This window comes from Quercus suber, unplaced genomic scaffold, assembly GCF_002906115.3.
Source record: "Quercus suber isolate HL8 unplaced genomic scaffold, Cork oak 2.0 scaffold_503, whole genome shotgun sequence".
Classification (NCBI taxonomy): Eukaryota; Viridiplantae; Streptophyta; class Magnoliopsida; order Fagales; family Fagaceae; genus Quercus; species Quercus suber.
In genome coordinates, this window is record NW_027069952.1 from 440,859 (window position 1) to 467,740 (window position 26,882).

General features: G+C 32.2%; 2 protein-coding genes across 3 annotated transcripts; both read right to left on the minus strand.

Moving 5' to 3' along the window:
• Nucleotides 1–11,508: 11,508 nt before the first annotated feature.
• On the minus strand, nucleotides 11,509–14,085 carry LOC112000773 (serine/threonine protein phosphatase 2A 57 kDa regulatory subunit B' beta isoform). Its single transcript, XM_024032933.2, has 2 exons — nucleotides 12,737–14,085; nucleotides 11,509–12,329 (listed from the first exon to the last, which is right to left on the minus strand). The coding sequence occupies exons 1-2, from the start codon at nucleotides 13,799–13,801 to the stop codon at nucleotides 12,030–12,032; spliced, it is 1,365 nt and encodes a 454-aa protein (XP_023888701.2). The 5' UTR covers nucleotides 13,802–14,085; the 3' UTR covers nucleotides 11,509–12,029.
• A 1,967-nt stretch (nucleotides 14,086–16,052) lies between these two features.
• On the minus strand, nucleotides 16,053–19,111 carry LOC112036140 (probable polyamine transporter At1g31830). 2 transcript variants are annotated; one of them, XM_024068955.2, is made up of 2 exons: nucleotides 18,910–19,111; nucleotides 16,053–17,846 (listed from the first exon to the last, which is right to left on the minus strand). In XM_024068955.2, exons 1-2 carry the CDS (start codon nucleotides 19,043–19,045, stop codon nucleotides 16,381–16,383), a joined length of 1,602 nt encoding a protein of 533 aa, XP_023924723.2. In that variant the 5' UTR covers nucleotides 19,046–19,111; the 3' UTR covers nucleotides 16,053–16,380. The 2 variants fall into 2 exon arrangements, with proteins under 2 accessions (XP_023924723.2, XP_023924724.1); XM_024068956.2 differs by having other exon boundaries at nucleotides 16,053–17,829; nucleotides 18,910–19,023.
• Between the last annotated feature and the right edge of the window lie 7,771 nt (nucleotides 19,112–26,882).

Sequence of the window (26,882 nt, forward strand, 5' to 3'; positions counted from 1 at the left end):
TTATTATTATAAAAACAAAAATAATCTTAAATATTGGGAGAAAAGAGGGGCATGGCGCCCCCTCAGTCTTAATGTGGCTCCGCCACTATGCGTATGTATATTTAAGATTACAAAATAATATAATTACAAAAAAAAAAAAAATACAAACATAAATGTATATAAACTACACATAAATATAAATATACACATAACAATATATATATATATATATATAGACACACACAAACACACACACCAATTCATTGTTTCCTAGATATTCTTTTTATTAAACAATATATCTCAATTTTTGTGTATATACAGACACCCATTCATTGTTTTCTAAACATTTTTTAACATCAAACAATATAGCTCAAACATGTAATGTGCTTTCTATTGGTTGTTTTAAGTTGTTCCATTTGACATGATTTCTTATGCTTTACATGTGTCAAGATGCACTTATGTAGGACAACAATGAGCTTTGCTGTAAGATTTCAAAAGCGAACACTTACTTTTGCACATTTGAGTCTGTTTGACCTTTCATACTAATCATATATCAACTTATATAGCACACAGTCATTAGTTCCATGAGAATACATCTTTTAATAATATGTGGAACTGCTGAAGTTTCCATAACGAAGCAAGCTACCTTATTGAGGTTATTTTTTTCTCTTTTGAGAGCAATCATAAATTAACTTTTATAACATACTTTGACCAATTGTACAAATACTCAATGATCAAAAACTTATAAAACAAGTGATGAATTGCACATGGAAATATTGCATATGTATAAAAAAATATTTAGTAAAAGGTTAGAATAAGTGTAAGGAAATTTATGACAATTAGATAATGTACTATTTTTTTTACTTATAAGCACACTTGTACTAAGTTTTCTAGTTTTTATATGTAGAATTTTCAAATGATAAATATTTAAAAGAAAAGAAAAAAGAAATGTAAGAAGGTTTTCAAAACTTCACCTTCTTCTCTAATAATACTTTGGACATCCATATCATAATCTTCCTAGGTAGTAACACAAACAATCTGTTTTAAGATCAAATTAATAATTGATGATGCAACAAAAACAATTGAACTAAATTTAATATTCAATTGGCCAACATGGAAACTTGTATGTTAATACATATATGAAAATAATCTATTTCAAGATCAAATTAATAATTGATGATGCACACAAACAATTGAACTAAATTTAATATTCAATTGGCCAACATGATAAACTTGTATGTTAATACATATGTACACATTATAATTAATACTACTTCTCTATCATCAAGATGGAAAGCAAAACAAACTTTTTCAATAACTTAAAGCATAAGATAGAGAAATAGTTTATTTTAAAAAATATTTACTCACAAATTTGTGTACATCATTGAAGTACATTAGAATAGATATAACTCATACAATAAATGCAAATACAATTTTTTATAAAGAAAATTTCATGTTATTATTAATTTTTTTGCTTTTTATCTTAATAATAGAGATGTTTTAATTATAATATTTATATATGTATTAACCTACAAGTTTACCGTGTTGGCTAGTTGAATATTAAATTCAGTTCAATTGTTTGTATGCATCATCAATTATTATTTTGACCTTTAAACAAATTATTTGTATTCTTTAATGCTTCTTTGCTTTAAGAATTACTACTTAGGAAGATTATCCAAAGTATACTTGGTAAAGAATGTTAAGTTTTGGGAACCTTCATACATTTTCCTTTTTCTTTTAAATCTCAAAAACATTTATGATTGATTCTATGCTAAATTTTGCAACATTGTTTTTTTAATATACAAGATCAAAGAACTAATGAAAATATCATCTTCCCCTTTTTGTAGTGAAATAGAGTTTTGACAATATTCATCATTCTATAAATAAAAACTAGAAGACTTAATACAAGTATGCCCATAAGTAACAAATGGTATATCATTTAAAGCGTAAATGCACTTTTAGTCCCTACATTTTGACTTTTTTCATTTTAGTCCCTACATTTTATTTTTTTCCACTTTTAGTCCCTAAACCAATTAATGCGTTCCATTTTAGTCATTTCTGTTAGTCAATTGACGGAAATAACTGAGATGGCAGCCGGAGTAATTAAAATATTATAAAAATGCCACATCACCCATGACACATCAGCATATAAATTTAAAAAATTAATTTATTAATTTTAACAAAATTAAAAAACATAAAAACAAAACTTAAAACATAAAAATGCATTAGAAAATCAAACCCAAGAACACAAATTCAAAATTAAACCCATTGAATCAAATTAAACCCAAAAACATCCGTCATCAGCCCACAACAAAGATCTATACGAGCAGACCAGCATTCCAACAAAAATTAAACATTTCACACATCAAGCTTGATTCTTGAGAGAATCCTAATAGAGCACAAAATAATTATCATGCAAATCTAAAAACTGAATTGATAAATGACACCCAGAAAGAAAACCCACCAAGTTGAAACACAAATCAAACCCAATTTTCCTTTTCTTTTTTTTTTTCTTTTTTTTTTTAAATCACACCATCAAAATTCCATGAACTTCATACTTAACACAAGAAATGGAGAAACATAGATTAGAATATCGGGAAACTTGTAGAGCTTGACTGAGTGATCAATGGATCCATAAGCTAGGCAAGTGGAGTTGGGGCTAATGGCAACAGCGAGCAAACCCACAGCAAACAAAACCCATACCCACGACGAGCAAACCCAGACCCACAGCGAGCAAACCCACGACAAACCAATAGCAAGCAAACGGCGAGCAAACAATGAGCAAACAACAAGCAAACCGAAAACCACCAACCTAGATCGTAACCATCGAAACACAAGACCAACACACCGAAACCTAGATCGCAAACCGAAAATCACTAACCCAACTACCACCCAAATCGGCCAGCCACCACCATTGAAACCCAAATCGCAACCCACCGACCAAAATCTCAACCCACCGACCAAAATCTTAACCCATTATACCCAAATCACAAGACCCACCATTGATCCACAGCCCCTCCAATCCACTGCCAAAAAATCAAGAGAGAGAGTCCAAGAAAGAATAAAGAAGAAAGAAGAGTGAGAGAAGAAGTTAATTGATTTTCTGGGTTATGGGCTGATGACGGATGTTCTTGGATTTAATTTAATTCAACAGGTTTAATTTTGAATTTATATTCTTGGGTTTGATTTTCTAATGCATTTTTATGTTTTAAGTTTTGTTTTTATGTTTTTTAATTTTGTTAAAATTAATAAATTAATTTTTTAAATTTATATGTTGATGTGTCATGGGTGATGTGGCATTTTTATAATATTTTAATTGCTCTGGCTGCCACCTCAGCTATTTTCGTTGGTTGATTGACGAAAATGACTAAAATGGAATGCGTTAATTGGTTTAGGGACTAAAAGTGGTAAAAATAAAATGTAATGACTAAAAGTGCATTTACGCCATCATTTAATGATCATAAATTCCCTTTAGCTTAATCTAATTTTTTACTAAAACATTTTTTTATAGATCTGCAATATTTCCATGTGCAATTCGTGACTTGTTTTATAAGTTTTTGATCATTAGGTCTTTGAACAATATGTTGAAGTATATTATACAAGTTAATTTATGGCTGGACTTAAATGAGAAAAAGTATCCTTAATCAGGATATAAAAAAGATTTACAAGTTATCTATTAGATCAAATAGCATCTGTAGCATGTTTCAGATAAAGTTGTTGTTTACAAAGAAATCTAAATTAAACTTAATCCAAATAGTAGGAGTTACATTCTGGCAGGATCCAATGTCAGGCCAAAGTAAGCTATATAAGTTAATGTATCATTGTCATGAATGCCCAAAGAGATTCAAATAGGAAAAAATAAGTGTTTGCTTTTGAAAAAATCCACAACGATACTAATTTTTGTTCTATATAAATGTATCTTGACACATGTATAGCATAAGAAGTCGTACCTGATGGATGAATGCTCAAATAGACTCAAATGGGCAAAAGTAAGTATTTGCTTTTGAAATTTCACAATAATGTTAATTGTTGTCTGACATAAGTACATCTTGATACATGTATAGCATAAAAAGTCATGCCTAATAGAAAAACTTAAAACAACCAATGGAAAATACATTACAAATTGAAATATATTATTTGATGTAAAGAATGTCTAGGAAACAATTAATTGGTGTGTGTGCACACAAATTTGATATGCATTGTTTAATACAAAGAAGGTCTAGAAAACAATGAATTGGTGTGTATGTGAATATATAAAAATTATTTTTATGTTTATGTTTGCATACATTTACGTTTATGAGTTTTTCTATAATTATATTGTTTTGTACCTTGTAAATACATACACATACTGAGGCACACATGGTTTTTTTTTTTTTTAATATTTTTTTTAATATTTTTTATATTACTATATATAAAAAAGAAGAGTTGGAGTTGGTATTTGTTTGTGGTGTGATAAAAGTTACAACATTAAATGTGTAAACGATATGATTATAAAAGAATGTTACAATAGCTACTGTTGAAAGAGCTTTTTCAGTAATGAACATAATTAAAAATCAATTACGCAATCGAATAGGAGATCAGTGATGAATGATTGCTTAGTCACATATATTGAGAAAGATATATTCAAGACTATTGAGTGTGAATAAATCATGCAGCGGTTTCAAAATATAAAAAATCGCCAAGGGCAATTGAGTAAAATAAGCTAGATGTGAAAAAATAAATTTAAGTTTACATTTTATGTTAGATTCTGTATAACAATTACGTAATCATATAGTTGTTTACTTATTTTGTTATTAATACCAATTAATTTTTTTAGATTAATTTTTTATTTCCAATCTTGTCTTTTAATCTTGCCCCCCCCCTGACCTAAATTCCTGGCTCCGCCACTGTTTACAAAGAAATCTAAATTAAACTTAATCCAAATAGTAGGAGTTACATTCTGGCAGGATCCAATGTCAGGCCAAAGTAAGCTATATAAGTTAATGTATCATTGTTGTGAATGCCCAAAGAGATTCAAATAGGAAAAAATAAATGTTTGCTTTTGAAAAAATCCACAACGATACTAATTTTTGTTCTATATAAGTGTATCTTGACACATGTATAGCATAAGAAGTCGTACCTGATGGATGAATGCTCAAATAGACTCAAATGGGCAAAAGTAAGTATTTGCTTTTGAAATTTCACAATAATGTTAATTGTTGTCTGACATAAGTACATCTTGATACATGTATAGCATAAAAAAAAGTCATGCCTAATAGAAAAACTTAAAACAACCAATGGAAAATACATTACAAACTGAAATATATTGTTTGATGTAAAGAATGTCTAGAAAACAATTAATTGGTGTGTGTGCACACAAATTTGATATACATTGTTTAATACAAAGAAGGTCTAGAAAACAATGAATTGGTGTGTATGTGAATATATAAAAATTATTTTTATGTTTATGTTTGCATACATTTACGTTTATGAGTTTTTCTATAATTATATTGTTTTGTACCTTGTAAATACATACACATACTGAGGCACACATGGTTTTTTATTTTTTTTATATTACTATATATAAAAAAGAAGAGTTGGAGTTGGTATTTGTTTGTGGTGTGATAAAAGTTACAACATTAAATGTGTAAACGATATGATTATAAAAGAAGTGCTCAATATGGGTTTATTTGTTGTATATACAAGATGTATTTTGCTTTCTTATCCTTATAAGTTATATGGGCTTAATGTGGGCTCAGCTTGAATTTTAGGCAATAAATCTCAGTTGAGTTTATGAAAATTAATTTTCAATTTGCTTGTTCTAAACTGCTTCCATATTAATAGAGAATATAGAGAAGATGAAAGGAAACCAATGGCTAAAAATAAAAAAAAAGATTTGGTTGGACTTATTATATGAGCAATTGTGAGAAGGAATTCATATAGAAAAAGATAAGAAGGCTTGTAATTGGTGTGGGCCACATCAATAAGTTTATCTATTGAGTAGAGTCTAGAGTCATAGGTATGAGCTATATTGTAAAAGTTTTCTTTATATAATTAGTTTCCTTATTGGAGTATAAGTATCTTTGAATTTTTTTTTTCCTTGAGATTGGTTCTTTGTTGGTTTTTTACTTCACCAAAATTTTTTTTTATTGCAGATGTGATCATTTAATTACAAAAAATGTGTGTGTATGTGTGGGAGAGAGAGGGGGGGGGGGGGAGGGGCTTGTTTTATGACTATTGTGTAAGTTCTATTGTGAAATTTCTTCTACATTATTATTAGTATTTTTTAACACATAAAATCTTCCTTTAAAATGACATTGATTAGAAAATGCGGAAAAAACATTGAAAATCCCATGTATATGCCAAAGTGGTGAATTAACTATTGGCAAGCACTTTCTCAAAAAACTAGAAGACTTAATATAAGCATGCTTATAAATTTTTCACAAACAGTAGTTCATTGCTAAATATTTTAGCCAAAGATAGTATTTGGCCATTTTGGCCTTGAAAATTCTATATATAAAACTAGAAAACTTAATACAAGTATGCTTATAAGTAGCAAATGATATATCATCTAATTATCCTAAATATTCTTACACTTATTCCAGCCTTTTACTTAAACATTTGTTTATATATATATATATATTCAATATTTTCATGTGCAATTCGTCAATTATTTTATAAGTTTTTTTATCATTGAGTTTTTGTACAATAGGTTAAGGTATGTTATTGAATATATCCATATGGTGTTGCTGTTGAAATATGATTATAGAGTTGCTTTCAGTGTTGTTAGGACATGAATTTTTTTTTTTAAAAAAAAAAATGCTAAAGAGATTCTCCTAATGTAAGAACCTCATTTCTAAGCATCCACATGGAGAACAAAGGATGCCTGTTTCCTCTCATAATGATGGGATGGAGGCTAGATAGTGAGGTAGTGGGGTATATGTATGTTAGTACAGTTTCTCTTAGTGTTGTTTCCATTATTATTGTGTTTGCACCAACAATGTATAACCTAAAGAAAAGAAAAGAAAAAACAACAGAGGATGGCTGTTGAAGGTGATTAGAGATGATGTTTTAGCTTGAGTTAGAGGTTGTAAGAAAGTCTTGAATTTCAATTAAATCCTTTATAGTAACCAGGTGGATATTTTCGTTGTTAGTTGTTAGGTGGAGATTTTTGTTGTTTGTTTGATTTCTCCAGTGATATGACTAGATATGTATTTAGCGTTCAATACTGCTTTTGTTGTCATTTACAAAGAAATAAGATTCATCTTACAGGTGAATTTGAAGTCATCAATGGCATGAATTTTTTCAATTTTCTAATTAGAAAAAATATTAGTTATTTGGTTTTATGACGCATTTAGTCATGCTTTTCTAGTAAATGCACTAGTACACTCACCTAACATATAATAATGAGGTACACAAAAAAAAATCCTTACTTCTTGTCTTCTATACACAAAGTAAAGTGCTTTGACATTAATAGCTTTACTAAGAACTCAATTCCCACTAAAATATATAAAATAAAGTGGATTTACATTATATCCTCCAAAGAGATTGACAACTAAACTTCATGTTAAAGAATTAGCATTACCTAAAAACAAAAATCAACAAAAACTGTAGAACAATAAGAGAATTAAAAATGGGCACTTGTAACAATGACTATATCAAATTTGTCATTAACTCATTGTTCACTAATGACAATGATACAAAAAATAACCCAAATGTATGGATTACATAGAACATTAAATTGCAAATACCCAGCAAAAATCATTGTTCACAAATTGACAATGACAAAAAAAAAAAAAAAAAAAAAAAAAAAAAAAAAAAAAAAAAAAAAAAAAAAAAAAAAAACCCAAATGTATGGATTACATTGAACATAATTTTTTTTGTCTAATACAAAAAGCTTGCACAACCCAACACAAACTAATTCTATTTTCTCAAAGCCAAGGTTTTTTCTTCTTCTTAGCCTGCACCCTTTGAATGGCTTTTCCCAACGTTGGCACCACCACATGCTCATTGTTAGCATCACCACCATATATTGTTAATGTAACAGTTGAAATTCTTAAACCAATAGTGCAAACAGCCCTTGCACTTGCTGCCCTTGAATCTAGCACTTGCAACAGTAGCGAGAGAGTGAGAGAGTGCAAGGTTTCGATTTGGGATGGTGTTGCGGTGGTGGAGGGATGGTGGAGCGGTGGTGGAGCAGAAGCAATTTTTGAGTTGTGGATTTAAGGTTTACAAGAATCTGAATTTGGGGAGAGGCACACATGCAAGAGAGATGTGGAAAAAATTAGCTTTTGTTTTAATTGATTTTGAAGAAGGGTGTTTCAGTCTTTTAAATTTGTTCCACCTAAATAAGAAGCATGTGTTTGTCATGTGCAGTAGTATTCCGTTAAACATAATAGCAAAAGTAACACTAGGGTGCAAAGTGTGATAGTTTAGGATGCAAAGTATGCATTCAAATAGTTTAGAGTAATATGATGCATAGTTTAGGATAGTCAAAAGTGTAATTTCCCATATAAAAGTTATGTTTATACATATGTTTATATTTATATACATTTACGTTTATGTGTTTTTTCATAATTGTATTGTTTTGTACCATTATATATACATACACATACCAAGGTGTGCATGATTATACTATATTCCACCGTATAAAAATGAAGAGTTGGACTTGGTATTTGTTTGTGGTGTGATAAAAAAAAAAAAAAAAATTAAACATGTAAACAGCATGAGTATAAAAGAAGTACTTAGGATGGGTTTGTTTGTTGTATATACGAGATGTATTTACCTTTTATCTTTAAAAGTTATATGTGCTTAACAAATTACTTTTAAAAATAAATAATTTTTCTATCTTACTTTTGAGTTCTTAAAAGAGTATTTTTTTTTATCTTGATAATAGAAAAGTTTTAATTATAATGTGTATATATATGTATTGACATTCAAGTTTACCATGTTGGTCAGTTACATATTAAATTTAGTTCAATTATTTGTGTGCACCATCAATTATAAATTTGATTTGTAAACATATTATTTATGTTATTCAATGCTTCTTTGCTTTAAGAGTTGCTACCTAGAAAAATTATCCATACTATAATTGGTAGAGAATGTGAAGTCTTGGGAACCTTCATACGTTTTTCTTTTTCTTTTAAATCTCGAAAACATTTATGATTGATTCTACACTAAATTTTGCAATTTAAAAAAAAAAAACACAAGATCAAAGAGTCAATTAAAATATTATCTTCCCTTTTTGTTGTGAAATATAGTTTTGACAATATTCATCATTGAAAATTCTATAAATAAAAATTAGAAGACTTAACATGATATATCATCTAATGTCATAAATTCCCTTTAGCTTAATCTAACTTTTTTTAAAAACATTTGTTTATACATATGCAATATTTCCATATGTAATTCATCACTTGTTTTATAAGTTTTTGATCATTAGATCTTTTTACAATAGGTCAAAGTATGTTATATAAGTTAATTTATGATTGCAATGAGAAAAAGTATCCTCAATTAGGGTATAAAGAAGTTTTACAAGTTATCCATTGGATTGGATAGTATCTGTAGCATGCTTCAAATAAAGTTTCGTTTACAAAGAAATCTGTACTTAGACCATATATTAGGAGTCATGTTCTCGCAAAAACAAGTGTCAGGTCAAATAGGGTATGAATGCCCAAAGACATTTAAATAGGCCAAAGTAAGTGTCTGCTTTTGAAATTCCACAACAATGCTAATTGTTGTTTAACATAAGTGTATCTTGACACATATATAGCTTAAGAAGTCGTGCCTAATGTATGATTAACATGAATGTCCTAATAGGCTTAAATGGGCAAAAGTAAGTGTCTACTTTTGAAATTCCACAACAATGTTAATTATTGTCTTATATAAGTGCATCTTGACATATGTATAGCATGAGAATTTGTGCCGAATGGAACAACTTAAAACAAACCAATGCTAAACACATTATAAATTTGAGATATATTGTTTGATGTAAAGAATGTCTAGGAAACAATTAATTGGTGTGTGTGTGAGTGTGTGTACACACAAATTTGGGATATATTGTTTAATGCAAAGAATGTCTAGAAAACAATGAATTGGTGTATGTGAATATATATAAAAATTATTTCTTTGTTTATGTTTACAAACATTTGTGTTTATGTGTTTTTTCACAATTATATTGTTTTGTGCCCTTATCTATATACACACACAACAAGGCACAAATGGTTTTCTTATATTACTCTATATAAAAAAGAAGAGTTGGACTTGGCATTTGTTTGTGGTGTGATAAAACAACATTAAACGTGTAAATGACATGAGTATATAAAAAGTGTTCGGGATGGGTTTGTTTGTTGTATATACAAGATTTATTTACCTTTTTATCCTTATAAGTCATAAAGGCTCAATGTGGGGGTTTGGTTGGGTTTTTACGGCACAACTTGAATTTTAAGCAGAAAATCCCAATTGAGCAAAAAATCTCAGTTGAGTTGATGGAAATCAATTTTCAGTTTGCTTGCTCTAAACTACTTTCACAGTGATTGAGAATATAGAGAGGATGAAAGGAGAGCAAATGGCTAAAAATTAAAGGATTTTGTTGGACTTACTCTTCGAGCGATTGTGAGAAGGGGTTTATATACAAAGAGTTTAGAAGGTCTAGTCTTTAGAGTTGGTGTAGGGCCACATTAATAAGTTTATCTTCTGAGTAGAGTCTAGAGTCATAAGTATGAGCTATATTGTAAAACTTTTCTTTATATAGTGAATTTCCTTATTGGAGTAGAGGTACCTTTGAATTGTTTTTTCCCTTGGTATTGGTTCTTTATTGGTTTTTTACTTCATCAAATTTTGTTTTTCATTGCAGATGTGATCATTTCATCACCAAAGAATATGTGGGGGAGGGGGGAGGGGCTTGTTTTATGATTATTGTGTAAGTTTTATTGTGAAATTTCTTCTACATTATTATTGTGGGGTCAATTTTTGCCTAGACCAAGTGTTGCACTTGTAATTATTTTTGGCTTAGAGTCCCACAATTATTATTATTATTATTATTATTAACACAATTAGAATAAAATCTTCCTTTCAAATGACATTGATTAGAAAATGCGGAAAAAAATATTGAAAATCCCATGTATACACCAAAGTGGTGAATTAACTATTCGCAAGCACGTGGTACTTCAACAGATATTTAGATATGAGCAGATAATAATCTTACAGGATGCAATACTACCTAAAAGATTTAAGGGACTATTAGATGATTAGATCAGTGATTTTTGTAATCCAATAAAAGATTATAGTAGGCTAAAGTTGAAGGGTCATCAATTTTTTTTTTTTTTTTCCTTTTTGTAATCCAATAAAATATTTGAAATGAAACCTATAATGTCCGCTTGACTATGCAAACGCAGAACAAATTAGAGTTGAAACTATGTCAAATGTTTTCGAATTTATTGTTCACCTATATGGTTGTTGAAGCATGAAGAAAGTGGGTTTTATATTTGCCGATTCTTTTCTGTGCCTTGAACCTTTGGGAATAAAAAGACTTGATTGGCTTGATCTCAATGACTGGTTTAATGGACATTGATTGACCTTTTAGTGTTACAACCTTCACTACATCATGGACCTCTCAAATCTCAACACCAAAATCATCCTATAGTGATGATTGGAACCTACTTAGTTGGAAAACTAACCACTTCAAATTTAATATACATATTGCATGTGTATATGCATAGATTGGCTGGCATACATGTCCTGTTGGTTTCAGGTATAAGATGGTTTTCCTTGTTGCTGAAATATTCTCAGTCCAGCTCATCAAGTAGCAAGCAATCTTGCTACTGTTCTTCCATGATACTAATGTTACATGGGATTTTGCATTAATTGCCAACAAAGATTTAGTAGCAATATTTATCTCACACATTGGATATATGCGTCTTCCCTCTCCTAAGATTTAGGCTCCACAGCTGTGTTTGACCCATGTGCTATCAAAGGAAGGAAGCATATATCAGATGCATGAAATACCTTCTCTCCTTGTAGACAATTGTTCTTCAATAAGAAACACATATGCGATGTGATGGTTGGAGGAACTAATTCTTTTTGGCTGCCATTTCTATTCTCTCCCATTTTTCTCTCCTCTTGATCTCTTCTTGGCCAGCTCTGTATTCTCTGAGGTCAATTTCCTGCAGGCATTTGGAGTACAAAGCTGAATCCAAATCTTCCAGCATTTCCTTTATAGTTTCTGTAAATTGCCGAACGCTCTTACTCCAATGCCATTTGAGATTTCTCTCCACACCTTCAACGACAATTGGAAATACTTTTTCTATTTCCAGTGTTGCCATCTTCACAAAGTGTTCATTGTTCCATACATATAGTGCACGCTCAGCAACCTGAATCCAAAATTATAGGACACTTAAGTTCATCAGGGAAATAGGAGAGGGATATGTAGAACCAAAATAAAAGCTAATTGACTTTCATAGCAATATTAAGCAGCAGCTAGTCCCATAAGTCAAAGATTTATCAACATTCCCGTGTGACGGATGGGAGAAAAAAAAGTAACTGAAAATAAAATACTTGGAATGGCAACTCTGGTTTTAGTAGTAGTTAATTCCAAATTATCTTTTCTTTGGTACAATCAATTTGCAAATACAATGGAATGCATGAGAGATGAAACAAAGTTTGTAGGACTCTATTCTAAAATTCATTAAAACTAAAGATCCTAGAACTCAATAAAGGATAGACCTTAAACAGAATTTACCAAGAGTTTCAATTTGAGAGAGAGTATCATTGAGCTTACCTGTGAGTTCCAACTGTTCGAACACTTCGTAATCTGGGTACATAGAGGAAGTGCTAACTTTGTGTACTGATCAGGATCTATATTCTCCACCAGCTCCTCCAATTCTTCTAATAGTAAAATCTCCTTCTGACAATTAGTGACGGGCCAATACCTCAAAATTCCTCTAAAAACAACCACTCCAAGCACAGGCTCCTTCTGCACAAACTGAGAAACACAGTAAGCCAGCTGCCTATGGTAAGTGTGCATCCCCTTGGTCTTGTGCAAAGGAATTAGCACTCTCATTAAAAACAACTTATGTTCTTCTTTGAGTGGAACTGTAAATCCATTGATGAGAGTTCCCCATATCTCTAGAAGATCTCCGATGCCACAATGCCTCTCCTTTTCAAATATGTAGTGCAAGAACACATCATTCATTGATTTCCGCATGAATGAACGATAGAATATGAACCTTGAATATATCCGGTGGTACACATTCTTCAAGCTCTCACGTTCCCTTGGGTCTTCGGATCGGAAAAGAGAGAGGAGATTGAGAAGGAAAGGATGATTGACATAGTCTCGAAGTGTCTCAGGATCCATGTTGATAACTAATCTTAATAGGATATCATAAACAATTTGGAGATGTGACCATGTTGGTGGAAAAGAAGAAATGGAGTCTTCATCATCAATCAAGTCTGAGCTGATGCTGGGGTTGGAAGGTGGAGGGAGTGGCCGGAACAGGTTGGTCGATAGCATGGACATGAGAGGCGCTAAAATTTGATCTTGGAGTTTTTTTGAGGATTTTAAGATGGAGAGGAGCTGAGTGAGCTTGACTCGCTTGAGATCTTGCTTTGAAGGAGATTCCGAAGGGTCAGTGAAGGTGAAGATGAACGTACAGTGAGAGATAATAGAAAGAATGTCTTCATTTATAGAATTAGAAAAGGATAGCCTGCTAGTGATGCTGCCATGCTTAATTCTTTTCATATTATAGGATTCCAGATTAAAGAGGTCCTGCAGGGTTTTTCTTTGAGCCCCCATTTTTTCGATTGGTGGTAAGTTGAACTCAAACCTAATGGGTCTTGAATTCATGACGTTGCCCTCCACCTAGAAACTTCAAGAGAAGGAAGTGTCAGTTGAGCTTGATCTCATCGGCGAGCACCCATTTTTTTATTTGATTCCATCCATTAGCTACCTCTTTATCTACCCTCTCTATTTTCCTCCATCAGAGATGGTTGCTTAGAAATGTATGATTATATCTTTTCTAGGGGCCTCAAAGGAAATTTTAGGTATTCCTACCGATCACTGTTTTTTGTTGGGTTCTGAAAGAAAGGCCAAAAGGACAGCTGATGTTTTATAGACAAGAAAAGTTGTAATATCCGACCCACAATTGACTATGGAATTTTCATAGCAATGTGACAAGGAAAGTGATAAAAGTCCTTGTGGATCTTCTATGTTACTGTTCCTCATGTGGGTGAACGCCACGTGGGCTTTTCTAGTTATTGTAAGTTGGTGGCCATGAATAACAGCTTGTGTCACCTCATAACAGCATATTAGCCAAAGGTACAAGACAACACCGCATACATGTGCCTTGCCAACCTTCCTACCTGAAGGTTTTGAATCAAAGGGTCCACATCTATTAAAGGAAGGGCTTTAAGAAAATACAAGAAGTTGGCTTTCTAACGGACTGTTTGGAGCTATTGTAATTAAAACTACCAAGTGTAGCAGATCAAAGTGGGATGAAATAGATTTAACAAAGACTATGCAGACTGCCCCAGAGGCTCAGACATGCAACAAAGTTGTAAAAAAGTTAATAATGACCGCTAGATTCTTGAAGAGGCAAATTACCAACCAATAATAAAAAGAGGATGGTGACCAACAATAAGTAAGATGGAGAGGGAGAGAGTTAGAGAGAGAAGAGAATGGTGGTTGGAAAAGAAGAGGTGGCTTTAAGAAAATACAAGAAGTTGGCTTTCTAACGGACTGTTTGGAGCTATTGTAATTAAAACTACCAAGTGTAGCAGATCAAAGTGGGATGAAATAGATTTAACAAAGACTATGCAGACTGCCCCAGAGGCTCAGACATGCAACAAAGTTGTAAAAAAGTTAATAATGACCGCTAGATTCTTGAAGAGGCAAATTACCAACCAATAATAAAAAGAGGATGGTGACCAACAATAAGTAAGATGGAGAGGGAGAGAGTTAGAGAGAGAAGAGAATGGTGGTTGGAAAAGAAGAGGACAATGAAAAAGGATATCCATCAATCTCTTTTTTTCAAACTCCTATTATGAGAATTACACTGAATCTATGGGTAAAAAAAAATCTGATTTGATGTTGCAAACCAATAGTAGAAATCTGAAATCCACTATGTTTATTCATCACATCCTTCACTAGCATACTGGATCAATTGTAAAACAAAAGTAGCAAAACATGAATTTACACACACACACACACATACACGTATAAAGCATAACTTAACCAAGGAACAATGGCTCTTAGTACAGTGGTTAGTTCTATAAAACGGTTGAACCTGCTTGACACTAGCAATTTTGAATGATCAAATGTGAAGATATTTTTTTTTGGCTGAACAATTTTAGTACGAAGCACCAAGGCCTAAAGATTTGTCGTAATGGAAAGTTACACAATGTTGTCTTATAGAAATTAAGATAAAAGGGATTCATAATCTTAAAAAAATAAATAAAAATCAGAAAAAAAAAAATCCCTAAGATAAGGGAAACATAGTAATTAGAACTAGAAGCAAATCTAATACAACAACATGCCTAATAATTAGCATCAAATAAGAACTATTTAATTGGGATATACAACAACATGCCTAATAATTAGCATCAAATAAGAACTATTTAATTGGGATATACATTTAGTTTTAACTCAAATTCAAATGTCTCTCTGACATCCTGGCAATATGCAGATCTCATAAACCAAAGGCTGGGAATTTTTAAAAGAAGGCATAAGTAAAAAGTATACAGGTTAAAATTAATACACCAACTTTTTTAAATAAGGTTATAAAAAAAAAAAAAAAAAACTCTTTTAAATACATTCTACAGGGCATATAAACAAGACACATGCCAACCCAAATCCAGCTTCATATAGACCACCTGTAGGTTTTCTATTTTTGACATTTTTTGTCATTAACAAGAATTTGGGGAGTATTTTTTTGTTTTTTTTGTTTTTTGGAACACTTGGTTGGCTTGGATGCTCAATCTTATTCTTTTAATATGCGCAAACATAATTCATAGAGAGAGTTGAACATAAGTACCCGTTGAAAATAACAAAAGATAAAGAAAAATGTGATGATATCGAAGAGAAAGTTATAGGCAGTTGGTGTTATGTAAAAGAGTGGAAATGAAATTTAACTTACAGATAATCTAATAGAAGTCCAGTAAATTAGCCTTTCTAAGGCCTCTCATGGTCAACACAAGTTCATCAATAGCCTTTCCAATTAACAGAACTTGGACACCTATGTGATTTGAGCAATCTCTGGTGAAATTGCATGCCAACCAATCCTTATACCTATCTCTAAAAACTTATATCTAACTCTATACATTACAAGTAGCTTTTCACCAAATATTCTTTGCGAACTTAAGATGTCTAGAAACATGGTACAGCACAGAAGTATAAGTTACCACAAAATAAAAAAATGTTGCTACCATTCATTCTTCATTACATTGATGATGAGCATTAAGGATATCTGGAAGGTCAGAACTCATGGAAAACCTGAACCATCTCTTTCTCTTGGTGTATTGGAGACAAGGCTGCATTACCATCCCAATCATCACAGCCAATAAGCTGATAGCCATGACCTTGAGAGAAGCAAGAGCTAAAACCACAAAAATTAACAGGGTTGGAGGAATGCAGATCAAAATAGCTCCACATGTACCAACTGGTATCTTATAAGGCCGAGATGCTGCCGGATATTTCATCCTTAATTTCACAAATGCTATAAACTCCATAATCATTCCAAAACAGTACAAGAAGTTCTCCGCAGCTACAATCTCTTGAAAGCTCAACCAAGAGAGTAAAATTACACCAGATGCAGAAAATAAAATTCCAGTGAGAGGAGTCCCATAGCGAGACCTCTTGCTAAAGACAGAAGGTAGCATCTCACGCTCTGCCATCCCCAGAAGTTGAAAGGAATCGCTACTCATCTCGGCCACAAACATCCCCATGTTTGACAGGGCAGAAGCTGCTTGAATCCAATTTCTCAACCATACGCCTCCCAGTACTTTAGCAATATCTGAGAAGTACCCATCAGACCAAAACTCACGATGAAGTGGAATGGCTCCTGTGCCAATTAAAAGAGGCAGGAAGTACCCAAAAACAACCAATAGAAGAGCATAAAACAGGGACTTTGGGAGAGTCTCACTCGGGTTGTCCACCTCTCCGGCAAGAGTACTAATTGAGTCCCAGTAGTTCAGATTCCAGAAGAGAGTATTCAAATACAAACCCCAATCTACATTTCCTAGATCAACCACAAACCACCTTGAAGGCTTTAAGTCTGGAAATGCAACAATTCCCATAAACAAGAAAGGAAGAAGTGAAAACACTCCAAGCAATATAGCAAACCATCCCACAATGGTTAAACCTCTATAGTTCATATAAGTGAGAACCACTGTCAAAGCCAGCACTGCTATTATCCTAGGAATACCACCTCCTAAAGCTGGGATAGTTGATTTCAGATAGTCAAGAAACAAAACCGGGTATAGAGCATTATCAATAACCCCACTAAGCCATTTCATCCAACCTTGTTGAAACCCCCAAAAAGGTCCCAAAGCTGATGTAACCCAAACAACATATCCACCATTCTCAGGGAACATAGTACTCATCTCTGCAGTTATCAAGGCCTCTGGAATGCTCCATATAAATGGAAAAAGCAAAAAACCAAGAAGAGCTAAAAGGGGACCCCCAGCCTTGACACTGTCTTCAACACCAAAAGGGCCTCCAGAGACCTCATAGAAGATTAGGAAAACTAGGGGTATAATTGATACCTTTTGAAATTTATCTAAGTTTGGAGATGATGCTTCACCCAAAACAGCATACTCAGAGGTATTATGCTCCATCATTTGAGCAGAAGTTTGCTTAGTTAATGAATTTTTCTGTTTCTGCATGTAATATAGAACTAGTAATTAAAAAAAAAAAAAAAACTTTTATTATAAAAGGATTACAACAATCATTTTTACTCCATAAATACAAATACAAATACAAAGTGATGTGTCACATAAAAAAAAAAAGTCATTTAAATATTTATTTATTATGTTCTGCTCATATATCAGTAAGTTTCAAACCCAAAAAGTTGCACACAAAAAGAGGAGGATTACCATAGGTTGACGGCTCTAAAATTTTGGGACTAAAGCTTGTTATTGGAAATGACACCATTATTGATGAAACAACACCAATCACATTATGATGCTTTGCAGCAAACTGGTAATATTAACTTTAGCATTTTCTTTATACCAAATTATGATCCNAATGAAATGGAATGGAAATAAGAGAAAACAAAAACTCTGCAATCTCACATATTTAAATAAATTCTCACTAGAGGAAGCTTTTCTGCATAGCCCTCACAATGAAAACTAAGCACATTTTAGTTCATTTTTACAACAAATACCTAATAGGTCTCCTGTTAACTCATTTTATCCATAAAATATCAAATTCTGATCATCAAACACAATCATGCATCACACATAAGGGCCAACATTTTCTTTATACCAAATTATGATCCTTCACTAACCTTTTCTCAAAAAAAAAAAAAAAAAAAAAAAGTGTATGATCTTTTTTATCATTTTGTGGGATCATAAAATTAAGTCTGTAGTTTTAAGTTCCTCCTCTATTCTCTGCAAAATCAATTTCGTTTCTTAATAAAGACTCAAAGTTCTTATCTTGAATCCTTTACACAAACAAATTTACAGCAACTCCCACGTACATACACAAAGACTACTAAAAAAGGACAAAAACAGCAATAACAACAATGTTGGTTTTACAAGCCAAAGGATGAAGCAAATGGGGTTTCAATTTTCATCCATACACCCAAAAGTACAAACGTATGAAAATATTACTTCTCACTGAGTTAAGGTAAACAATCTCAGAGACAGACAAGCCCATAAGATCAAAACGACTTGAAGTTCAAGTGTGAGTACATAAACAAAGAAAAAGAAGAAAAGAAGAAGATACATATAACATACCTTTCAAAAGGGGAGTGAGACAGAGCGAGGAGAAAGCTATGGTGGTTTGTTTGGTAGAGATGTGACACAACGTTAGATATGAGTGTGTGATTTTGGCAAAGCCGACACGCCATGAAATGAGAGCCCCACTTGGCATGTTTCTGAGAGACGGAGATAAGAAAGACAGAGAACTCAAAATCTACAAATCCAACGGCTGAAAGCCTAACGCTCTTTAAGATTTAAGTGCCCCGTTTGATTACCAAGATTTTGGCAAAAAACTTACGATTGAGGTTTGAAAAGGTCATTTAATGTAAAATTTACAAATTGTGCCATTTGGTTTTGGGTCTAAAACAGAGTGATTTTTTTGTGTGTATCTATTAGACGATGTGAGTAGCAACAACAAAAAGTTTTTTTAATTTTATTTTATTATTTTTGCCAAAAAGAACAATTTTAAAAAACTAAACGAAACTCACCTTAAAACGTGCCTTTTAAAAAATAATGAACATTATTTTTTTATTTTTTTGAGAAGAGAACATTATTTATGTTAAATGGGTAAGTTTTTGTTTTTTTTTTTTTTGGAGAAAAAATGGGTAAGTTTGATGGGTAGATTTCATCCATACCCCCAAAAGTAAAACGTATGAAAATATTACTTCTCACTGGGTTAAGGTAAACAATCTCAGAGACAGACAAGCCCATAAGATCAAAACGACTTGAAGTTCAAGTGTGAGTACATAAACAAAGAAAAAGAAGAAAAGAAGAAGATACATATAACATACCTTTCAAAAGGGGAGTGAGACAGAGCGAGGAGAAAGCTATGGTGGTTTGTTTGGTAGAGATGTGACACAACGTTAGATATGAGTGTGTGATTTTGGCAAAGCCGACACGCCATGAAATGAGAGCCCCACTTGGCATGTTTCTGAGAGACGGAGATAAGAAAGACAGAGAACTCAAAATCTACAAATCCAACGGCTGAAAGCCTAACGCTCTTTAAGATTTAAGTGCCCCGTTTGATTACCAAGATTTTGGCAAAAAACTTACGATTGCGGTTTGAAAAGGTCATTTAATGTAAAATTTACAAATTGTGCCATTTGGTTTTGGGTCTAAAACAGAGTGATTTTTTTTGTGTATCTATTAGACGATGTGAGTAGCAACAACAAAAAGTTTTTTAATTTTATTTTATTATTTTTGCCAAAAAGATCAATTTTAAAAAACTAAACGAAACTCACCTTAAAACGTGCCTTTTAAAAAATAATGAACATTATTTTTTTATTTTTTTGAGAAGAGAACATTATTTATGTTAAATGGGTAAGGTTTTTTTTTTTTTTGGAGAAAAAATGGGTAAGTTTGATGGGTAGAACGATCACAAGTGTGGAAGAAAGGTGCTTCCTAAGCACCACCATCATTAATCAACATTCCTGAACCATAAGAAAACCTATAGTCTACAGAGAAGTCAAAGATCGGCCCCATGGAGGACTATTAGAGTCGTTTTGATGGTTAAGTTAGCAAAGATAAAAAGAAAGGATATTTATTTTATACTCTATTTCATTGCCCTTGTTTTGCTTTCTCCCTCCTTCTGAAGAGGAGTCCTTTTATATCTTTCTTCTTCTCTCTCCATGTAATAAATCCCTTATATCCGATTGATCTTATCATGGCTTAAAAGGCTCAATGGTTAGTTGATGAGATTTTTGCCCTTTCTCAAGTTTTTTGTTTAGGCATGATGAATTGCAATTAACGGCCCTTGGGTTGGGCACAAGAAATATTGATTGGATCTGATGTGAAATACCATATAATATTGACGTAAGTAAAAGCTGAAAGCAAAAATTAAAAATTAAAAATTTTGATCTAAAGGTTGAAATTAAAAAAATTGAACTTTTGTTTACTTTTAATCTCACTCATTAAAACTTAAAATATAGGATCAGTTTGTTTTGACTGAAAATGGTTTCAGGAAATCATTTTACACTCCTATATTTGTTTGGTAAGCACAGGAAAATAGAGTCAACAGAAATTAATTTCAGCTTTGACTGTAAAATACCCCTCTCAAGCTGGAAATCAATTTCAGTTTCTATTTTACCTTCAAATGGTTTCCAGCCCTTGCAAACAAAGAGAGAGAGAGAGGGAGAGAGTAAGAAGAGAAAGCACACCCCTTCAGCCAGCCAAGCTTTGGCCAGCCCAGATTGTGCTGCCCCCACCACCTAGATCACACGCCGGCCAAGCTTTTTTTTTTTTCTTCCTCAATGCTTCTTCTCCCGATTTGGGCAATCTGGCCGTCACCGCTCAACGTCACCGATCTGGCCATCACCGACCACTAGCCCATGTTTGAGATCAACAACACCGCTGTCTGGGCCGGGCCTCTCCCTCATCACCGATCGCCAGCCATCACCGATCCACCCCTCCCTTATCACCGATCATCCATCGGCGAGTCGCACCCATGAACCAATCTCTCTCTGTCCCTCTCTCACAATTAGTCTTGTGATTTTGATTTTTTTGTCTTTATTTTTGTTTCTTGTGTTGTTTATATATTTTGATTCTCTGTAATAATATTTATTTGGATCCTAAGAAAATGTGAGAAACATGATAAAAATGGGTTTTTTAGAGCATTTTTAGCAACACAACCAAACACTAGAAAATATTTTATACCCAACTAAACACAGCCATAATTGTACAATATAACAACTAGCTATTATACCAAATCTCAATGACTCAATCTAAGCTTTGGTATAAGGATGACAATTTTGCCCCATCTCGCTTAACCCGCCCCTTCCTGCTTCACCACGCATGAATTTTTCCCACTCCGCAAAGATGGTGAGGCAGGGATGAGGTAAGATTTTAACCCCACACTACAAGGCGGAACAGGGATAGGTTTAGACTTTTTAGATCCACCACGCCCCTCCCCGCCCCCGGCTCGCCTAGCCCCTCCCCGTCCCCGCATTGCTTAGAATTATAATTGTAAATTTTTCATACCCTAAAGTCCTACTATTTAAATAAACATATCAATATTAGCTTATTTTATTCTACCCATTGTGATTTTTGCCTTTATTTTGTTATATGTTATACTATGAGTTTTTTTATTTTTTTATTGTCTTATTAAACGCTTGGATATATTATTCAATTTTTTTAAAAAAATTAATTTGATTTGATGGGATAAATTTAGTTGTAATTTCAAGTATATTTTTATTAATGAAATAGGTTTCATTAGAAAAATTATACTAATTGTAGGGCAAATTAACAAAAAGTAAAGTTTTACGGGGTAGAGAAAGGCTTCGCGGGACCCCAAGAGGTGGGGATGGGGTGAGAAAGTTCTCTCCCTCATGCAGGGTGGGGCGGGGATGGGGCAAGACAAAACCATATGGGATGGAGATGAAAACCCCATCCTTCAATCCTGCCCCACTCCATTGCCATCCCATTTGGCACACTAGAAAGTCCTCTAATTAAGGTGTGTTCTAGTTTTTAACAAAAAAGAAGAAGAAAGAATGCTTTTGAGCTTGTATCATATGACTTATGTTAGTTTAGCTATAGTACCATATATAGACCCGCCTCAAAAAAACAAAATTGCTATATATAGATTAGAGTTGCATTAAGTCATAATAAAAAAAATTGCACTAGTTTGAACTTTGTAAATTGTAGTACATGTGGATGATTTGTGGGGGTATAATTTGCATTGCCACAAACAAACTTTTGCTTTTTATTCTCAAAAAATGATTTGTAAACATATAATAAGAATAGTTGCTTCCACTAGATTATAATTAATTTAGTAATAGTTCGGCAATAATGATATTTTTTTGTAAAATCTCATATTTGTAGTTGAAGCCTTTACTCTCCTCTTTCACTATTGACATATTGAAAATAAATAAAATTCTTTATTGTCGAATATCATAAAACAAATGTTATAGATTTAAGTTTTATCATATTTATATAAATAAAAAACACTCATGCAAAATCCAATAGAAAGCTAGCATACATATAATCTTGCCATGTCAATGCCACTGCATAACAAAAGAGTTGTTTTGGAAACACAGCATGTATTACTAAGAAGTAAGAAGGGTTTTATTATTATTATTATTATTATTATTATTATTTGAGATAGAAGAACTGAAGAAGTAAGAAGGTTGATCATGCATATAGTGAAATAGAGTATTATGCAAATTGTATGATCAAATTCGACATGTAATTACATCATGAACTTTTCTTGCTGACTACCCACTTAGGTGGCAAGATCTGCTTGCTGGCATCGAGCTGACACAATGACACTCAAATATCACATGCTTTACACTACAATTTTTTTTTTTTTTTTTTAACTTGCAAATGCCACTATTGTTAATTTATGTCATATTTTAAGAATATAGTCTATTAAATTACAATTTCCTCGACAACAAAAAAGTTTATTAAATTACAAATGTATTTACAATTACACACGTACGCTTTATAGCATCGTCTCTTTTATCATGTGAAGCGGCATCTCATTACAATAAAAAAATAGACATAATTTTTTTTTTTTAATTATCTCATCTAACAAATATGTATAATATATTAATATGTTAATCTACACCCACCCACTTCACAAATACTATCTCTGACTAATATTAGAGACAGTTATTTTTACAACTTATTAAGATAATAAGTTATGATCGGTGTCAAATTACTTTTACATAGATCATTATTAATACTACTTAAATGTAAATTGGTATCTCGTCACTTTCAAATAAACAGATACTGTTATCTAACGACTATGTTGCATGTTAGTTATTATGCATACCGATTTATTTCACAAGTAAATTCTTTGAGATATTACGACTTTTTTTTTTTTTTTTTTTGGCTTCATAATTTGTTAAGTTAACTAGTTAAAAAAAAAAACAAAAACAAAAACAAAAACAAAAACCCAAATACCAAACACACACACAAAGAAAAGAAAATCCTACTTCCACTACAACTAGTTTTTTTTTTTCCGAATCTCACTTCTATGGCAACCCCTGTAGCTATAAATAAGGATCCAAATCACAAAAACCCAAGACTTGAATTCCCAATAAAACCTCACACTAACACTAACTCCTATCACTCAGTCTCTCACTCTCATTCCCATTCCCCAAGTTTTCTCTTGCACAACGGTTTCAACTCCGCGGACTTGCCAGACTCGGACATAGAAATGATAACCATACCTTCAGTCACGTACACGAGCCTCAAGGACCTGTTACCGTCGTCGTCGTCGTCGTCATCGCCGCCGTCCGCCATAACTCCGGCGATGATGATGATGATCAACTCTAGCTGGTACGACGAGATCCCAATCAAGAACCCGCTGGTCAAACACGCGGCTTTGGCTTATCTCCAGCCCATGTCCACGCGTCAGGAGGTTCGGCGAAAGGGCATTTTCGGAAGGTTGAAAGACAAGTGCACGTGCTGCGGCTGCTGCGGCGCCGACAGTTGCGGGGGCGGGTTTTTCGGTTGCTTTTCGTGGATTAACGACGTCGTTTTCGCGAGGGTTAAGGATGTGTTTTTTTGGGAGCGAAGGAGGAGTGTTGTGGTTGTGGAGGAGGAGGACGATGAGGAGGACGAAGACGACGATGATGTTGATGATGAGAAAGTTGACTAAAGGGTTTTAAGGGGTATTTTTGTAATTTCACAGCTTGGACTGGCAGATAGGATAGGAATTCTAATTTTTTCAAATTCTGTAAATTGATTTTTTTTTTTTTAAAATTTTTTTTTGGGTGGATGATTTGCATATAACAAAGCTGTTTGGGCAGCGATGTAAAACATTGAAATTGTGGGGATATTATACCATCTTTTTTTATATATATTTAGACATTGGAATTGTCATGAAATTATTCAGTACATCTTGTATATTATACATTTATACCTTATTTTTTATATATAAAAGTGTACTCCATATTTAGAATTTGAAAGAAAAATTTATATTTACATGAGTGAAAGATGTAACACGTTAAAAATGCCTTTATGATCTTCTATGCACCGTCGTTTTCATGTTTTGTTAAATAATTAGAATATTAGATATAAGCCAAACACATTTGTATATAATAAATTAAAGGTTGTCTTTTTTATTATTTTTAAATATGATTAAAGATATTAAGAATATGCTTCGTGGCAATGGATTGTGTTTTTCATTTATTATAATAATAATCAAAAGATATTATTCACCTAGATTCGAGTCTCACTTAGTGTACTCCATATTTAGAATTTGAAAGAAAAATTTATATTTACATGAGTGAAAGATGTAACACGTTAAAAATGCCTTTATGATCTTCTATGCACCGTCGTTTTCATGTTTTGTTAAATAATTAGAATATTAGATATAAGCCAAACACATTTGTATATAATAAATTAAAGGTTGTCTTTTTTATTATTTTTAAATATGATTAAAGATATTAAGAATATGCTTCGTGGCAATGGATTGTGTTTTTCATTTATTATAATAATAATCAAAAGATATTATTCACCTAGATTCGAGTCTCACTGCTCGCAGGCTTTCGTTGATAGGTAAACTTAGTGGTAAGGTGTACTCACAAAATGTGAGGTGATTCTCACACAGAGGGTATAAAACGGGTACCGAGGACACTGGCTTCCTGCCCGGGGGTGTAATATGATCATAAAGACCCCCATTTTTTGCTTCTAAAATAATAATAATAATAGTAATAATAATAATCAAGAGATATTTTTTTAATTTTTTTATTATATTTTTTGTTGCTGTGTGGTTTGTTCATTGGCTTGCACATGAAATAGTTTTTTTTTTTTTTTGAAGAAGAATTAGATAAGTATTGTCTTGATTGGGTCAATGCCCAATACAATGTGTAGTTGATGCAGGATTCTAGAAGAATAGGTAAAGTAATTTATGGCGTGATTGAGGGTTGGTTAACAATATGTGTTAGTGGTGATTTTTATTTTTATTTTTTATTTTTATAAGATTGGCATAGCAATGAGAATCATCCTTTATTCATGGGAAACAAAAATTTGTTTATAAATTATGATCAAATGTTAAGAAATTTCAATAATCCCAATTGTATTCTAAATCTTCTTTTGTTTAGTAAAGAGGCGATCTCTTTAAAAGATGGAAAAAGAGGAAAAGGAAAATGAATAGAATAATAGACTTCTTTAAAGTATATTTTCTTTGATAATACTAATATTTTTAAAGCACATTTCATTCCATCTCAAGCATGTTAAAGCGAGAAAAACTCTCTTTTAATAAAATAAAATAAAAATCTTATACACTCATTCTCTAATTGAAATATTTGTGAAATATTAATTTATCAAAAGACAAATGAAAATGAATTCTTCTTAAGATGGACTCTAATTAGTATGTTAAGGATCTTGTTTTTTTGTTGTTGTTGATGTACGGTTGTACTTGTTTTTTTTTTTTTTTGAAAAATTTCTTAGATATAAGTGGATAGTATTTTAGTTGTCATTTTCTTTCTAATACTGGTGTTTTCTCAAAATACTTAACTGCTACAATTAATCCAGCTAGTTATAGATGGTGATTTCTTATTAAAAAACTAAAAAAAAAAAGGTTTAAAGTGACAATTTTAAGTAATTTATGCAACATTTTTACAATAAAATTTTAAATTGCAGGTTGTTATTGACTATTACCAATAAAAAAAAAAGATTACAAAAAAAAATTAAATTAAAATTAATAACAATTAATACTCTAATATTTATTATGAAAATATTATAAATATTATAAAAATATTGCAAATACAGTTGTCCAAAATTTTACGTCATATTCAAACATTGGAATCTCCCACTTTTGCCATGGAGAATGGTGGGTGAACAAGGTATTTAATGCTGTGAGTTTAATTATTATAAGGCCAATTCATCCATGACAAGGACTCCAAAGGACCAAATACTTTCCATAAGCGTCAAGCCCAGACGCTAGACTGCACGTGTACAACAGTACAAAATGGGCCAGTGCTAATTTAGCACTGCTAAATTATCTTGAAATTTTAGGTTTGCTGCGTGTTTTAAATAATAATTTTTAAAAATATATATAAATA

Coding starts and splice junctions, on each gene's coding strand:
- LOC112036140 (XM_024068955.2), bottom strand. CDS start 19,045: ATGCCAAGTGGGGCTCTCATTTCATGGCGTGTCGGCTTTGCCAAAATC. Junction 17,847..18,909: donor TCTCACTCCCCTTTTGAAAG/GTATGTTATATG, acceptor TTTAATTACTAG/TTCTATATTACATGCAGAAA.
- LOC112000773 (XM_024032933.2), bottom strand. CDS start 13,801: ATGAATTCAAGACCCATTAGGTTTGAGTTCAACTTACCACCAATCGAA. Junction 12,330..12,736: donor CGAACAGTTGGAACTCACAG/GTAAGCTCAATG, acceptor TTTTGGATTCAG/GTTGCTGAGCGTGCACTATA.